We start from the raw sequence: 17,718 nt of genomic DNA on the forward strand, positions 1-17,718 counted from the left end.
TTATCAGCTTAAGGAGATTTGGGGCTGTGACGATGGGGTTTTCTTAATATACAATCATGTCATCTGCAAACAGGGACAATTTGACTTCTTCTTTTCCTAACTGAATACCCTTTATTTCTTTCTTTTGCCTGATTGCCCTAGCCAGAACTTCCAACACTATGTTGAATAGGAGTGGTGAGAGAGGGCATCCCTGTCTTGTGCCAGTTTTCAAAGGGAATGCTTCCAGTTTTTGCCCATTCAGTATGATATTGGCTGTGGGTTTGTCATAAATAGCTCTTATTATTTTGAGATACGTTCCATCAATACCGAATTTATTGAGAGTTTTTAGCATGAAGGGCTGTTGAATTTTGTCAAAGGCCTTTTCTGCATCTATTGAGATAATCATGTGGTTTTTGTCTTTGGTTCTGTTGATAGGCTGGATTACGTTTATTGATTTGTGTATGTTGAACCAGCCTTGTATCCCAGGGATGAAGCCCACTTGATCATGGTGGATAAGCTTTTTGATGTGCTGCTGGATTCAGTTTGCCAGTATTTTAATTGAGGATTTTTGCATCGATGTTCATCAGCCATATTGGTCTAAAATTCTCTTTTTTTGTTGTATCTCTGTCAGGCTTTCGTATCAGGATGATGTTGGCCTCGTAAAATGAGTTAGGGAGGATTCCCTCTTTTTCTATTGATGGGAATAGTTTCAGAAGGAATGGTACCAAACCTTCCTTGTACCTCTGGTAGAATTTGGCTGTGAATCCATCTGGTCCCGGACTTTTTTTGGTTGGTAGGCTATTAATTATTGCCTTAATTTCAGAGCCTGCTATTGGTCTATTCAGGGATTCAACTTCTTCCTGGTTTAGTCTTGGGAGAGTGTGAGTGTCCAGGAAATTATCCATTTCTTCTAGGTTTTCTAGTTTGTTTGCATAGTGGTGTTTATAGTATTCTCTGATGGTAGTTTGTATTTCTGTGGGGTCGGTGGTGATATCCCCTTTGTCATTTTTTATTGCATCTATTTGATTCTTCTCTCTTTCTTTATTAGTCTTGCTAGCGGTCTATCAATATTGTTGATCTTTTCAAAAAACCAGTTCCTGGATTCATTGATTTTTTGGAGGGTTTTTTGTGTCTCTCTCTCTCCTTCAGTTCTGCTCTGATCTTAGTTATTTCGTGCCTTCTGCTAGCTTTTGAATGTGTTTGCTCTTGCTTCTCTAGTTCTTTTAATTGTGACGTTAGGGTGTCAACTTTAGATCTTTCCTGCTTTCTCTTGTGGGCATTTAGTGCTATAAATTTCCCTCTACACACTGCTTTAAATGTGTCCCAGAGATTCTGGTATTTTGTATTTTTGTTCTCATTGGTTTCAAAGAACATCTTTATTTCTGCCTTCATTTCGTTATGTATCCAGTAGTCATTCAGGAGCAGGTTGTTGAGTTTCCATGTAGTTGAGCAGTTTTGATTGAGTTTCTTAGTCCTGAGTTCTAGTTTGATTGCACTGTGGTCTGAGAGACAGTTTGTTATAATTTCTGTTCTTGTACATTTGCTGAGGAGTGCTTTACTTCCAACTATGTGGTCAATTTTGGAATAAGTGAGATGTGGTGCTGAGAAGAATGTATATTCTGTTGATTTGGGGTGGAGAGTTCTGTAGATGTCTGTTAGGTCTGCTTGTTGCAGAGTTGAGTTCAATTCCTGGATATCCTTGTTAATTTTCTGTCTCATTGATCTGTCTAATGTTGACAGTGGGGTGTTAGTCTCCCATTATTATTGTATGGGAGTCTAAGTCTCTTTGTAAGTCTCTAAGGACATGCTTTATGAATCTGGGTGCTCCAGTATTGGATGCATACATATTTAGGTTAGCTCTTCCTGAGATGAATTGATCCCTTTACCATTATGTAATGGGCTTCTTTGTCTCTTTTGATCTTTGATGGTTTAAAGTCTGTTTTATCAGAGACTAGGATTGCAACCCCTGCTTTTTTTTGTTTTCCATTTGCTTGGTAGATGTTCCTCCATTCCTTTATTTTGAGCCTATGTGTGTCTCTGCATGTGAGATGGGTCTCCTGAATACAGCAAACTGATGGGTCTTGATTCTATCCAATTTGCCAGTCTGTGTCTTTTAATTGGAGCATTTAGTCCATTTACATTTAAGGTTAATATTGTTATGTGTGAACTTGATCCTGTCATTATGATATTAGCTGGTTATTTTGCTCGTTAGTTGATGCAGTTTCTTCCTAGCATCGATGGACTTTACATTTTGGCATGTTTTTGCAATGGCTGGTACCTGTTGTTCCTTTCCATGTTTAGTGCTTCCTTCAGGATCTCTTGTAGGGCAGGCCTGGTGGTGACAGAATCTCTAAGTATTTGCTTGTCTGTAAAGGATTTTATTTATCCTTCACTTATGAGACTTAGTTTGGCTGGATATGAAATTCTGGGTTGAAAATTCTTTTCTTTAAGAATGCTGAATATTGGCCCCGACTCTCTTCTGGCTTGGAGAGTTTCTCCCGAGAGATCTACTCTTAGTCTGATGGGTTTCCCTTTGTGGGTAACCCGGCCTTTCTCTCTGGCTGCCCTTAACATTTTTTTCCTTCATTTCAACTTTGGTGAATCTGACAGTTATGTGTCTTGGAGTTGCTCTTTTCGAGGAGTATCTTTGTGGTGTTCTGTGTATTTCCTGAATTTGAATGTTGGCCTGCCTTACTAGGTTGGGGAAGTTCTCCTGGCTGATATCCTGCAGAGTGTTTTCCAACTTCTTTCTATTTTCCCCGTCACTGTCAGGCACACCAATCAGACGTAGATTTGGTCTTTTCACATAATCCCTTATTTCTTGGAGGCTTTGTTCATTTCTTTTTACTCTTTTTTCTCTACACTTCTCTTCTTGCTTCATTTCATTCATTTGATCTTCAATCACTGATACTCTTTCTTCCAGTTGATCGAGTCGGTTACTGAAGCTTGTGCATTTGTCACGTAGTTCTCGTGTTATGGTTTTCATCTCTATCGTTCTTTTAAGGACTTCTCTACATTGGTTATTCCAGTTAGCCATTCGTCAAATCTTTTTTCAAGGTTTTTAGTTTATTTGTGCTGGTTATGTCGTTCCTCCTTTAGCTCTGAGAAGTTTGATCGATTGAAGCCTTCTTCTCTTAACTCGTCGAAGTCATTCTCCATCCAGCTTTGTTCCATTGCTGGCGATGAGCTGCGTTCCTTTGGAGGGAGGAGATGCGCTCTGATTTTTTGAATTTCCAGCTTTTCTGCACTGCTTTTCCCCCATCTTTGTGGTTTTATCTGCCTTTGGTCTTTGATGATGGTGATATACTGATGGGGTTTTGGTGTGGGTGTCCTTTCTGTTTGTTAGTTTTCCTTCTAACAGTCAGGACCCTCAGCTGCAGGTCTGTTGGAGTTTGCTGGAGGTCCACTCCAGGCTCTGTTTGCCTGGGTATCAGCAGCAGAGGCTGTAGAAGGTAGAATATTGCTGAACAGCGAGTGTTGCTGTCTGATTCTTGCTCTGGAAGCTTCGTGTCAGGGGTGTAGCCAGCCGTGTGAGGTGTGAGGTGTCGGTCTGTACCTAGTGGGGGATGTCTCCCAGTTAGGCTACTCAGGGGTCAGGGACCCACTTAAGCAGGCAGTCTGTCCATTCTCAGATATCAACCTCCATGCTGGGAGATCCACTGCTCTCTTCAAAGCTGTTAGACAGGGACATTTACCTCTGCCGAGGTTTCTGCTGCTTTTTGTTTAGCTATGCCCTGTCCCCAGAGGTGGAGTCTACCAAGGTAGGCAGGCCTCCTTGAGCTGTGGTGGGCTCCACCCAATTCAGTCTTCCCAAGTGGTTTGTTTACCTACTTAAGCCTCAGCAATGGCAGGTGCCCCTCCCCCAGGCTCGCTGCCACCTTGCAGTTAGTGCTAGCAATGAGGGAGGCTCCGTGGGTGTGGGACCCTCTGAGCCAGGTGTGGGATATAACCCCCTGTGTGCCATTTGCTAAGACCCTTGGTAAAGTACAGTATTAGGGTGGGAGTTACCCGATTTTCCAGGTGTTGTGTGTCTCAATTTCCTTTGGCTAGGAAAAGGAATTCCCTTCCCCCTTGCGCTTCCCAGGTGAGGCGATGCCTCGCCCTGTTTCAGCTCTCGCTGGTTGGGCTGCACCCGCAGACCAGCGCCAACTGTCCGACATGCCCCAGTGAGATGAACCCGGTACCTCAGTTGAAAATGCAGAAATCACCTGTCTTCTGTGTCACTCATGCTAGGAGCTGGAGGCTGGAGCTGTTCCTATTCAGCCATCTTGGGCGTGCCCCCATGAGGTATTATTATCACCTCAGTTTTACAGATAAGAACTTGCTCAAGTTCTCACTAGTGCTAGTCCTGGAACCTAGACTCAGCTCAATTATTACAAAGCCCATGCTTTTAACCACCATGGTATTTCACACATTGCTATCCCATCATAGTACAGGACTTGTGACCTCATCATTATAACACAACTAGAACACTGAGCTCTTGTGCTTTCAGATATGTCTTGTGTGTAACAAAAAATAACAATAGAAAAGGATTATTTGAATTCCAACTCACTAATATTTCTTTTGAGTATATTACAGGCTTTTGGATAAGATAAGACACTCAACCTGAATTTCCATACAACCTGGCTGTAATTCAAGCTTCTAAAGGAGTAAATCAGGAAAAGTACTCTGTTAGGTATGGAATCATTTTTCAAAACAATTATGAGGGTTGCATTGTAAATTCACCAACACACTCCTATTTCAGAAGTTTTTCTTTCTGTTTTTCATTAAATAAAGTAGGCAAAAGGCCCCTGCCATAAAGCATTAACCCATCTCTGTGGACTAAGATGGTCAGGATGGGGTTTAGGATGCATTTACTTATGGGTGACAGTTTTCCTTCCAATCTGGCTAACATCAGCTTAAGCTTCCTTAAGTCATTTCTTAGTCTTCCTAACTGGATCTAGAAGTTTGAGATAAGCATGATGAACTGTTCTGTTCTAAAACAAAATTAGGGAACAACGCACATCACTACAACTAGTTTATTTTATTAAGAAATAAATTGCAGCCAGGCACGGTGGCTCATGGCTGTAATTGCAGCACTCTGGGAGGCCAAGGTAGGTGGATTGCTTGAGCTCAAGAGTTCGAGACCAGCCTGGACAACATGGCGAAACCCTGTCTCTACCAAAAAAAGAAAAAAAGAAACTGGGTGTGGTGGTGCACAACTGCAGTCTCATCTACCTGGATGGCTGACCTCCCAAGCTTAGGTGATCCTGATGAGGCTGCGGGGAGCCATGATCTTGCTGCTGCACTCCAGCCTGGGTGACAGAGTGAGACCCTGTCTTAAAACCAAAAACAAAAAACCAAATTGCTTTCCAGGGTTCAAATGTAAACTACAGACAGGAGATTCCCATAACAACATATGAGGGCTTTAGGAAAAAACAAAACAAAAACAACCCTGGAAGATTTCAGGATAAATAGAAGATATGTTTTTCTACCAAACATACTTTCAAAAGTAGAAAATCATGGATTTAAAAAACTTTTTTTGTAGCGCTTGATATCTCTAAATGTATGAAGTTTCAAGTGTACTAACTTTATGAACACTTGTCTCTGTTCTTAAATGCATAACATGATCTTAGATTTTTGAGATCTTTAAAAATGTTAAGCAACACAAAGATTTCTACCCCATCTCCCTCCACATCTTTAAAAACCAAAAATCACCACTACCAAAACTCCATTACTGTTTGTGAATGAAGAATTTTCATGACTTGAAAACCTTCCTAATATCCAGTCTTTAACACTAACTTTTTTAGAAAGGAGAGCTCTTGTTGTGTTCTTTAACCTCTTTTCACTTCATAAAGTTCTTCATGGTTGACATCAGTATTATCCTCTTAAAAATTCAAATGTGAACTAACAGCACCATTTATTGAAGGCATATTATTTTAAAATTAGTGATTTATCCCAAGGACAAAATGTTAAGTGGAAAAGTCAGTACTCAGATTCAGGTGTGACTCCCAGGCCCAAGCATAGCCTTTCTGAATGAATTAAGAAGGTCACTATATTAATTTTCATAAGGTGAAAGAAAACAAGCATTATATATTTTTCCACATCACAAAATGGTGAAGACCTAAGAGACTCCAGTGGCTGGCTCTGAACCCTACAGCAAGACAGTGGCAGAGTTGGAATGGATTCCAGATGTCTTTGCTAACCATTAAGAAAGAGTTACTGAATAACGTTCCATTAGTCTAAAAAGTTACTGTTCCCAAGTGTATTGAGAATTCGGAGATCTGAAGTAAGACAGAAATCTTTGTTTTCAGTTGTCTTTAAGCTTCTGCCAGTAACATGGTCCCAGTAGAAGAAAACATAAAACTGTAATCTTAATCAAAATTTGCAACATCAAATACTATTTCAATAGTTTCAAATACTATTTCAATAGTTTCAAATACTATTTCAAATAATACTAAAAAATATTTTAAGTGAATAAAGACTAACAATCTTCAAAAGTTTTACAGTTTCCTGTTTGTTTTATTTTGCCTACCATGCAAAACATTAAATTACTTTTATGTAAGAGCTGCTTATTCAAAACTTTGTTCTTACTCTGTTACTAGTTATATTAACAATATATCCCTTTTCTCCTTGGATCTTTGTAATAACGGAGTACAATTATATAACTTACATGCCATTTATAATTTACCCTGAAGAGTATTACCTAAAGCTCTTAGATTTAGTGAGGACATAAGTTTATCCTATTTTAAAGGGAGAAAATATGATATTGAGAAATCACACCAGTGTATCAGCAATAACTGAGGTTTCAGACCTCTGTGTTTTGCAGTTTTCACACTGACAAATTCTAGAGATGGATTAAAAAAAAAACTATTAAATCAATATGGTAAAGAAACTACTAATAGCAGGAACAATCAGTCTCTGTGAGGAAATATTTTCCTTGTTAAACATCTGGCCAACATGCAAGAGCTTCTAGACTATTTTAAAAATTTTTTTATACAGAGCTACAGTTCTTAACTTTCTGCAGCCAAGCCACTTCAGCCCCTATGGCCAGCCTACTTCACCCAAGTCACTTGTCAACACGTATGTGTACATCCATGTGTGCAGAAGAACAGACAAATTCATATTTAGCTTTCAGATGAAAAGTATACCATTTTAAATGAAAGAGTTGGACTCAGAATAAGTTGTGTCAGAAGTTAAATGATAGAGACATATCCTAAGTCTTGATACTTTAAGAGACTAAATAATCACTTTAGAGGACCTTCCTGTGTGATACTTTTATTTAAGGATCACACTTTGAAAACTGTTACTCTATACTGATTGCCTGAGAAGTTCCTTTTACAGGCTGGCAGAAAAGCTCCCAAAAGAGTGTATGGCAGCGTTTTTCCTTCAAAGATTATTCTATTTCAGAATAGATTAAACTAAAAAATTCACAGAGTAACATTTTAAAATTCTCATTTTTGAGAATTTTTGTTTGTACTACAAAGAGAAAGATAGTCTGCCTGGCTATCTATCCCAAAAGTTGTAAAGATCATTGGTCTAGAGAGCCAGCAGACCAGTGCCTTTAAATCAGGTTCTATCTGAAGATATTTTCTTGAAATCACTATGTCAGTATAGATAATTTGACCATCTGTTTCCTGAGTGTTACATAAACCTTCCTTACATCATATGTCAAAATAAAACATTCCAGTTCACTAACCTTCACTAACCTTTATGGGATTTCAATTCCACTGTCCCCAGTTGACTGACATAAACATCTATAGCACCCTGATGAGCTGAGGCTTTTAGACATCCAGAAGATGAATCTAGGAAGAAGAAAAACCATAAGTAAAATCATTCTTACTTGATGAATGGAATTATAAACTTGAAACAAAAGGCTCTGCTTTAGCACTAGGATAAGGGGCTAAGAATCTTGCAAGGTTTAGTATTTCCTCATAACAATGCCATTGTTTGCACTTAAACGTAAACAGTATCAGAAATCTAGAAATCTATTAAACTAGACAACTAATTAAAAAATCTATATCTACATTAACCTGAATAACTTATCTCTAAACATTTACTCTAAAACTTAATGAATAGGAAGGAGAGTCTGCAAGTAATGGATCCTGAAACCACTAAGCACCATGGATATTTTTAGTTTTTTATCATGTTGACACATTTAGTAAACTTTCAATAATTACCAAAGAATTCTACCTCATGTATAGTCACATACAAGCAGTAGCAAGGCTAACAAAAATCAAAACCTCTTATAATTTCTCCTTGTAGCAAATTTGCTAATACTAAGAAGTACTCCTAATAGTAAAAGATTACTCTACATAAAGTTGTTGAATTTCTTTTTTTCTGTAGAGACAGGGTCTCGCTATGTTGCCCAGGCTGGTCTCTGACTCCTGGGATCAAGTGATACTCCTGGGATTACAGACACAAATCACTGTTCCTGGCTTGCTGCATTTCTTTAGGGGGCAGAAGGACAGGGAATAATTTGAAGAATAGCTTGTTTATATCTAATAATTCTTTTCAAGTTTCTGGAATTGAACAGGTATCGTTAAGTGTGGATAAGAAAATAATAAAGGTAACCCTGATTTGACATTCAAATTTCCCTATGTTGTTGATGACTCCACTTTTCAATCAACCAGTATTTCAAGTTCAAGTGAAAACAGTCAGAAATAAGGAAGTAAGAAAATGAACTTGAAGAGTCAGTACTAAGTGGTTTTTCCTTCTTCTCTTTCTCCCATGGCAATTGAATCTTTAATTTAGTATTCTATCTGACTGCCTGGAGAAGGCCAAAGCATATTCTTTTTAGAGAAGCCTCTTAAAAAGCATATTTTATCAGGAGGTTTTATTACTTCAAAGTGGAAACAAAGTAGGGAGTGTGGTGAAAACTATGCCAAAAATATACTTTCTACAAAACAGAGAAAGAAAACAGTTGTGTGTGTGTGTGTGTGTGTATGTGTATATATATATATATAGAGAGAGAGAGAGAGAGAAAGGAGCCAACATTTTTCTTTTAAAAAAATATTAACTGACTTCAAACAAAGACAATAAATTTGGAATAAACTGTGTAAAATCTGGCTCCCATATCATTTATAATAATTTATTTCCAATCTATAATGGAAAATGCCCTTTATCAGATTCAATTTATTTAGTTTTCAAGTGTCAAAAGTAAACACTGACGTTGGGAAATGAAACCACTAGAAATAAATGACACAGAATAGCTGGACAAAATGAACATTTCACTGCTTATGTACCAACAGAACTCCTTTTTAAACCTCTTACTGCATCCTAAAAGAAGCCAAGTAAAAATTACATTATGCTAAAAAAAAGAAAAGTGCAATACACAAGGTGTGTATTATTCCAGTTTGAACAAAATAAAATAGCTGAAACATTAGTTTGATTTCTCGCTTTCTCAAGGAGGGGAAAAAAAAACACGGAATTTTTATGTGGCTCATAAACAATAGTTTCATTTATTTTTCCCTCCAAATGAGAAATAAATGACAGCTAAATAATTATATCCTAAGCCACAAAGTAATTATATTCTCATGTTATTTGTACTGATCTCTAATAATGGCTTATCCTTTGGAGGCTGTCAAAAAATAAAAAAATGAAAACTCAAGATGTTTTCGAAAAAGAAGGCAACGGTGATACTTTAAAACTATGTAGCAAAACAAGCCCTATTTTTTTGTTTAACACAAATTATCACAACCAAAATTAATTATCAAGAGTAAAATTAAGACTTCATCCACAGAATTTCATTCTTTTGGAGTTTACATAATGGAGAAATTCTATAGATCTGGGAGAAAGTCCTGTAGATCTAATGTATAGCATGGTGACTGTAATTAACAATACTGTACTGTAAACTTGAAATCTGCTAAAAGAGTAAATCTTAAACAAATTTTCATCATACACATAAAATGGTAATGAGGTGAAGTGACAGATATGTTAACTAAACTGACTGTGGAAATCATTTCACAATATATATGTATATCAAATCATCATATTGCATGTACACCTTAAATATATATGGTTTTGTCAATTATGTCTCAATAAAGACAGTAAAAGGAAAAAAAAAAAAAACACCAAACAAAACAAAAAACAAAAAACACAAAAGAAACCAAAATAAATCTACATTGTAATGTGTTTAGCTCAGTGCTTTGAACATGGGCACTGAGTAAATGATAGATATTTTAAAGAAAGGGCCAGGTGTGGTGGCTTATGCCTGTAATTCCAGCACTTTGGGAGGCCGAGGCAGGAGAACTGCTTGAAGCCAGGCATTTGCGACCAGTATGGGCAACAAAGTGAGACCTTGTCTCTATTTTTTTAAATAATAAATAAGTAAATAAAATTTAAAAGAAAAATCAGTTAGTATAGTTGGCCATATTAATAAACTAAAGGAAAAATGATCATTTCAATAAATTGAGGAAATGTATTTGACAAAATTCAACACTCAAGTCACAACCAAAGAAAGTAAAAAAAGAGAAACTTAATTTAAGCAAACAAGGAATAAAAGGTAACTCTCCCAATCTGATAAAAGGCATCTGTTAAAAATCTATAGGTAACATCACACTTAATGGTAAAATAGTGAGTGCCTTCCCCCTAATAGTGGGGACGAGGATAGGGATCAAGTGCAGGGAACCACACTCTCATCACTACAACTCAACGTTATACTGAAGTTCATAGCTCGTCGGAAAAGGCAAGAAAAAAATTAAAGTAATAAAGATAGGAAAGAAAGAGGTAAAACTATATGTACAGATGAAAATGTCTACTCAGCTAGGAAAGGATTCTAGATTCGAGAAAACCACTATTAGAAAGAATAAATTTAGCAAAGTCACAAAATACAAGGTCCATATATAAGAATTATTTATATATGGGCCGGGCGCGGTGGCTCACGCCTGTAATCCCAGCACTTTGGGAGGCTGAGGCGGGCGGATCATGAGGTCAGTAGATCGAGACCATCCTAGCTAACACGGTGAAACCCTGTCTCTACTAAAAATACAAAAAAAAAATTAGTCGGGCGTAGTGGCGGGCGCCTGTAGTCCCAGCTACTGGAGAGGCTGAGGCAGGAGAATGGCGTGAACCCGGGAGGCGGAGCTTGCAGTGAGCCGAGATCCCGCCACTGCACTTCAGCCTGGGAGACAGAGTGACATTCCCGTCTCAAAAAAAAAAAAAAAAAACATTTGTATTTACATATATCAGCAGTAGACAATTAGAAGCAAAGTCTTAAAACCTGTCTCATTTATAACAGTGTTAAAAACACAAATGAATTTAACTAAGTGCCAGACTTCTACGTTGAAAATTACAAAGCAATGCTGAGAAAAATTAAGGAAGATCTAAATAAATAGAAATAGCTACCTACCATGTTCATTAATTGGAAGATTCAATGTGATTCAGTGCAATCCCAAACATAATCACAACTGTACTTTTTGGTAGAAATTGACTGGAAAATCAAAGGACCTATTATATCCAAAGCAATCTTTAAAAGGAACAAATTTGGAAGACTTCAACTACCTGATTTACAGACTTACCAAAGTTATAGTAATCATGATATTGTGGCACTGGTATACGGCTCAACAAACAAATCAATGAATTAGGAGCAAGAGATCAGACATTGAGCCACACTTATATGGTCATTTGATTTTAGACAAGGATACTAAAGTAATCCATCAGAGAAAGGAAGTTTTTTCAACAAATGGTGATATAAAAAATTTTTTTAACTGACAATAATAAATGTTGATGAGGATGTGGAGCAACTCAAATTCTCATACATTGTTGATGAGAGTATAAAGTGGAACTTTGGGGAAAAGGTCTGGTAGTTTATCATAAAGTTAAACACAGAACCTACCTAGTCAACTCAGCAATTCCACACCTAAGTATTTACCCAAGAGGAAAAAAATATATAAATCCCTAAAATGACTTACATTAGTATATTCATAGCAGCTTTATTTACAGTTGCCAAAAAATTAGAAATAGCCCAGGTGTCCATCAACAGTAGAATGAACAAATTAAGCCTTCTAATAGCCTGCTTTCACTTCTGAACCCTTCTGGTACATTATGAAATAACAGCTAGGTTGTTCTTTTAAAATATAAATTATATATCACTTCCCTAACATCCTGTTATAGTTGGAATAAAGTCTGAACTCTTGCCCTGTCTCCAAGGTCCTAAGATCTAGTCTTACTTACCTCATATCCTACCACTTTCCCCATAAGCCAGCCTTCTATCCCCTGAAAATAATAAACTTCCATTTTCAAGGCCTGCACTTGCTGTTCCTCTATCTCGGGAGCCCTGTATCCAGAATTTTACATAACTCTTTGTCATTAGTCTGGCTTTAGTTTAAATGTACCCTCTCCAGACCACCCCCAATTGCCTAACTGATGTAGCTTTCTTTTCCCCAATCTCTATTCAGTTACCCTTTCTTATTTCTTCATTGTACTTACCACAAACTAAAATTACCTTTTGTTATTTATATGCTTGTTGTCTTTCTTCCCAGGGCTCAGAGAAGTGAGGTCTCTGAACACAAAAACTATGTCCTGTTGACCAACATGTTCCCTAGTACCTAAAAGAATTCTTAATACATGGCAGATACTCAGTAAATATATGTTGACTAACTAGTTATTGGTATTCACAAGGTTGTCTTCAAATGTTAACACATTTGGAGACCAATAAACAGTGACATTATTTATATCTTTCTTTCAAAGACTTAATTTAGATATTTGAAGAATTCAAGAAATTTATAAGATCTTTCTTTCTTTTTTTTCAGAGAAGTTTAGCAAGAAATATAAGACATTTCTTAATATTAGCTCAGGCAATTTTTTTCGAGTAGACATAATTAGTACATTAGTTCTGCCTATATTTGACTTGTGAGCCTGTCAAGTTCATCAGTTAAACTGTAGACTTCATTTATTCTAATAAAGTCATCACAAATATACCTATTTTTAAAAGTGGGCAAAATACATGAACTAGTAGCTTAGCACGTACCTACTGTGATGTTACCCATCTTGCTTTGTAATGTTATATTACCTGCAAAAAAAGAAAAAGATACTTTCATGTACTAGAGACAATCTAGAAAGGAACTGTGATACATAGCAATGCTAAAACATGGATGAATATCTACAATGTTATTTTTGTGGGCAATTTTTCCCAATATCACAAATCCAGTCAAAGATTTAGCTGTAGTTCTGAAATAACTAGCCTTAGGTACCTCTGCAAACCTTCTTTCTCTACTACCAAACCTTAAGCTTTTATAGCATAATTACAAATCACCATACCTACTGGCACAGAGGAAAAACAATACTTCTAAAACCCATAAGTGAAAAAAAATTACTGAAACATAATCACTATACATTTTCAACCTAAATATCAATGTATTTATCAGATCACACAAAGCCAAGTTTTCAACCAAGTAACACTAAAATATGGTATGGAAAAAAAGAATTATGTTTATTTTTCAGGCCACTTGCCATGTCTATTAAAGTAGTTTCTGGGCCAAGAATTAAAGTGGTTTGAGATACAAATAATGAATACATGGAGGTATGACTAACAAAACAGAACAAAGAAGCTTCAAAGGTTTCCGTCTTAGTGAAAATATGTTTCCCATGATAGGTATGGAATATTGCAACCATTCTTCCCAGCCCCTTTCCCCTAATACCAAAAGTAGTAGGATTATTCTTCATATGTGTGTTTGTATGTATAAGTATTCCTAAAATCAGGAACTCATATTTATTCTACTGAAAATATAAGCAATAATGTTATCTCTTCTAAAATAATTCCAAAACTACACTAAAAAGTAAAGGAATAACTTTGGCTTCAGAATTAATCTTCAGTAAATTCATTTTATCTCATTTCACATACCTTATGAATACCGACTTATATCAGTATCTGGGAAAAAGCAAAAAAGGCACTGGATTCATTTACTCAACAGCCAGATGCACCTGATTGCAAAAATCCATCTAAAGGTCTAATATACCATCATATTTCCTGTGAGTATATGAACAAGGAGTATATTTGTGTATGAATAAAAACTTGGTTTGTGTACTGAAGCTTATAGGATTACTATTTTTTTTTTCATATTTTAGATTCGGGGATACACGTACATGTTTTTTACCTGGGTATATTGTGTGATGCTGAAGTCTGGGGTACAAATGGTCCCATCACCCACGTACTAAGCATAGTACCCAATAGATTTTCAACCCTTGCCCCATCCCTCCATCCCCCATCTAGTAGACTCCAGTTTCTATTGTTGCCATCCTTATGTCCATGATTATCCAATATTTACCCCCCACTTATAAGTAAGACCATGTGGTATTTGGTTTTCTATTCCTGTGTTAATTCACTTAGGATAATGGCCTCCAACTGCATCCATGCTGCTGCAAAGGATATAATTTCATTCTTCTTTATGGCCACATAATATTCCATGGTGTATATGTACCCCATTTTCTTTATCCAGTCTACCACTGATGGGCACATAGGTTGATTACATGTCTTTGCTATTGTGAATAGAGCTGCAGTGAACATGTTGAGTGCATGTGTCTTTTTGGAAGAATGATTTATTTTCTTTTGGATATATATCCAATAATGGGATTGCTGGGTTGAATGGTAGTTCTGTTTTAAGTTCTTTGAGAAATCTTCAAACTGCTTTGCACAGTGGCTGAACTAATTTACATTCCCACCAACAGTGTATGAGTTTTCCCCTTTCTCCACAGCCTCGCCAGTGTCTGTTGTTTTTTGACTTATTTTTAATAATAGCTATTCTGACTGGTGTGAGATGATATCTCATTGTGGTATTGATTTGCATTTCTCTGATGACTAGTGATTTGGAGCAGATTTTCATGTTTGTTGGTTTCTTGTACGTCTTCTCTTGAGAAGTATCTGTTCCTGTTTTTTGCTCATTTTTAATAGGGTTATTAGTTTTTTGCTTATTCATTTAACTTCCTTGAAGATTCAAAGGAACAAAGGATATTAAACCTTTGTCAGATGCAGAGTTTGCAAATATTTTCTCCCATTCTGTAGGTTGTCCATTTACTCTGTCGATAATTTATTTTGCAGTGCAGAAGCTTTTTCATTTAATTAGATCCCACTTGCTTGAACATGGCCTATAAATGAATCTGAAGGGGTGACTCTAAAACCTTTTGTTAAGACCCCAGAAAGATGGTGGTACCTCATGGTATTAATCAGTTACACCAAAAAAAAAAAAATTTAAAAAGATTAAGATCTCACAGATCCTCTCAATCAAATAGACCTAGAAAGCTGGAGGGCATTAACCTCAATATTGCTGCAGAAACCCATATTTTGAAAAGATTTTTGGATGTGGCTTTTGTCCAATGGAATGAAAGCCAGTGAGATTCACAGAAGACTGACAAAGTTTTTGAGACAATTATATCAGTAAATATTGCCAACTTGGACTGAAGGGGACAGTGACAGTACAAAGTGAAACGAGACCACTGGACCCTCAGAATTCTACTAGCAGGAAGCAGACTGAGAAAACTACTCAACTGTAAAGATGTGCTACATTTCATAAAAAAGGATGAATGACCAAGAGCTCAGTGGTCGAAACCTAGAACCATGAAGAATTATTCCCAGGCCTTGAGATCTAATAAAAGAACCTCTAACATTTGCCCACCTGAAAAAATCACTATGGATCAGTGACTCCTTTGTGCCTCCCATTTCAACAAGAAAGTCCACAGTCATTATCCAATGCCTGTCCACTCTGTTTGGTGTGTAGGTGATGTGTGTGTGTGTGTGTGTGTGTGTGTGTGTGTGTGTGTGTGTGTGTGTGTATGTTTAGGGGGTGGGTAGACAATTTGTCTCTTTAGTTCATCAGTCTTCAGATTCGCACCTGAGGAGCTTCATTTTCACCTGGAGCTGATTTTGATGCAGAGATTCTGGTCTTTCAGCTGATGCATGATGGGATGATACTTTTGGGAACCTTGGGAGGAAGAGAGTATATTTTGCATGTAGGAAGGACATGAATCATTGGAGGGCCAGAGGACACAGTGGCTATCCAAAACCTCATAGAATATCTGGAAAGATGCACACATGAAAAGTTAAAAATCAGTATATATTAATAATTTTAATATCCTAAGTGGACAGCATGACTCAGGTGCCACAGCACTTACAGGAAAGAGACTAAAATGACCTAGCTTGGACAGGGAGGTTTAGTCATATAGAAGGTATCACTTGAGCTGAAATTTGAAATGTGAGTAAAATGTTAATATGCTGAGAAAAAAAACATTTCCTGGGAAAATAAATCATATAAGCAAATGTAAAAAAGCAGAGCTATACATACTATGTTTAAATAATGCAGATCAGATAGGCTGGAGCAATGAGGCAAGTCTATGAGGACAGGAATCACATCTTTCTTATTTAGCTTCATATCTGGAAACTTAGCACAGTGCATAGTACATAGTAAACACAATTATTTTGTGAACAAATAAAAAGTTTGGAAAAGTAGGCAAAGAGCAACGTGTGGTAGAACCACAGAGTGCTAAGTCTACTGACTATCCTACACCAAAAATGTCAGTGAACAATTTCAAGATGGATAAAAATATAAGAAAACCATGCTTTAAGGAGATTCCCCTAGTGTGAGACAGTGGGTGTTTCCATACTCAGCATTCTCTTTACTGCTTGTTGTGGTTTGAATGTTCCCCCAAAAGTTCATGTGTTGTAAACTTGGTCCCCAATGCATCAATACTGTGAGGTGGGACCTTTGGGAGTTAATTGAGTCATAAGGGCTCTGCCCTCATGAATGAATTAACCCATTCATGAATCAATGGATTAATGGGTCATGGAGGGAGTAGGTTAGCTATCACAAGAGTGGGTCTGTTATAAGAGCCAGTGTGGGTGTCTCTCATGCAGCCTCTCTCCATATGAAGCCTGAGCCATTTCATGACTCTGCAGAGCCCCTATCAGCAAGAAGGCTCTCACTAGATGCAGCTCCTAGACCTCAGACTTCTCAGCCTCCAGAACTGTAATATATAAACTTTAAAAATCACTCAGTCTCAGGTATTCTGTTATAGCAACAGAAAACAGACTAAGACACTGCTCTAACTCCTGAACAATAAAAGATGAAGCAGACAGGTCCCTGATATTTGTAACTTTATTAATAAAGAACTATGATAAAGTTTTACAGTCACTTAGCTAGTGAATCCAGTCACCCACTCATCAAGGCAATGGAGCTTTACTATTTTACACTAGAGTCTTTAATAATGCAGTAAAAATTTACTATTTTTTTAAATAAAAGTATGGTCTTTTTTAAAAGGCCAATCATTAGTGCTTGTCACAAAAGTGAGGAGGTCTTGAGAAAATAATGATTCTTTGAACCAGAAAATAGAAGTTTTAGATCTATACGAAATGAGGGTCAGTTGATTATAGTGGGACCTATAGAGTCTCAGATAACATTCTTCATGAATGTTAGAGTCCTACTGTATACTAAAAGCATAATGGAGCAACAACAACAAAAACCCAAGGAATTAAGGAATCATTTCAAATACTGTATAGTTATATACTATATAGTTATACACTTCAAAATATTTTTGTCAATTCTAAATAAAACAGTAAACAAAAACTTATTTTCAACTCATATCAAAATATTTAGAAAATCTCTACCTTAAACAGAAATATTCTAAAGTCATTAGAAAACACAAAATGGATGCCTTGCCTCAAATGCATAGTGGAATAAAGTATTATATTTAAAAGTATACAAAGCAACAAAATGGGCATTATTAGCAAAATTTTCTATATTTTGGTTTCACCTACTTCATATCACTGAA

The 17,718-nt window shown here is 36.7% G+C and overlaps 1 protein-coding gene across 3 annotated transcripts in view; it reads right to left on the minus strand.

Annotated features, from left to right (window-relative positions):
* The window catches only part of LOC105475357 (family with sequence similarity 185 member A), a 168,302-nt gene that overhangs the window by 129,156 nt on the left and 21,428 nt on the right, over positions 1-17,718 (minus strand). For all 3 annotated transcript variants that reach the window (XM_071093985.1, XM_071093986.1, XM_011730543.3), the window contains exons 5-6: positions 12,929-12,970; positions 7,668-7,763 (exon numbers count right to left, since the gene is read on the minus strand). In XM_071093985.1, coding sequence (XP_070950086.1) covers positions 7,668-7,763; positions 12,929-12,970 — 138 coding nt within the window. The remainder of the gene's footprint in view (positions 1-7,667; positions 7,764-12,928; positions 12,971-17,718) is intronic.

This window comes from Macaca nemestrina, chromosome 4 (genome assembly GCF_043159975.1).
Source record: "Macaca nemestrina isolate mMacNem1 chromosome 4, mMacNem.hap1, whole genome shotgun sequence".
NCBI lineage: Eukaryota > Metazoa > Chordata > Mammalia > Primates > Cercopithecidae > Macaca > Macaca nemestrina.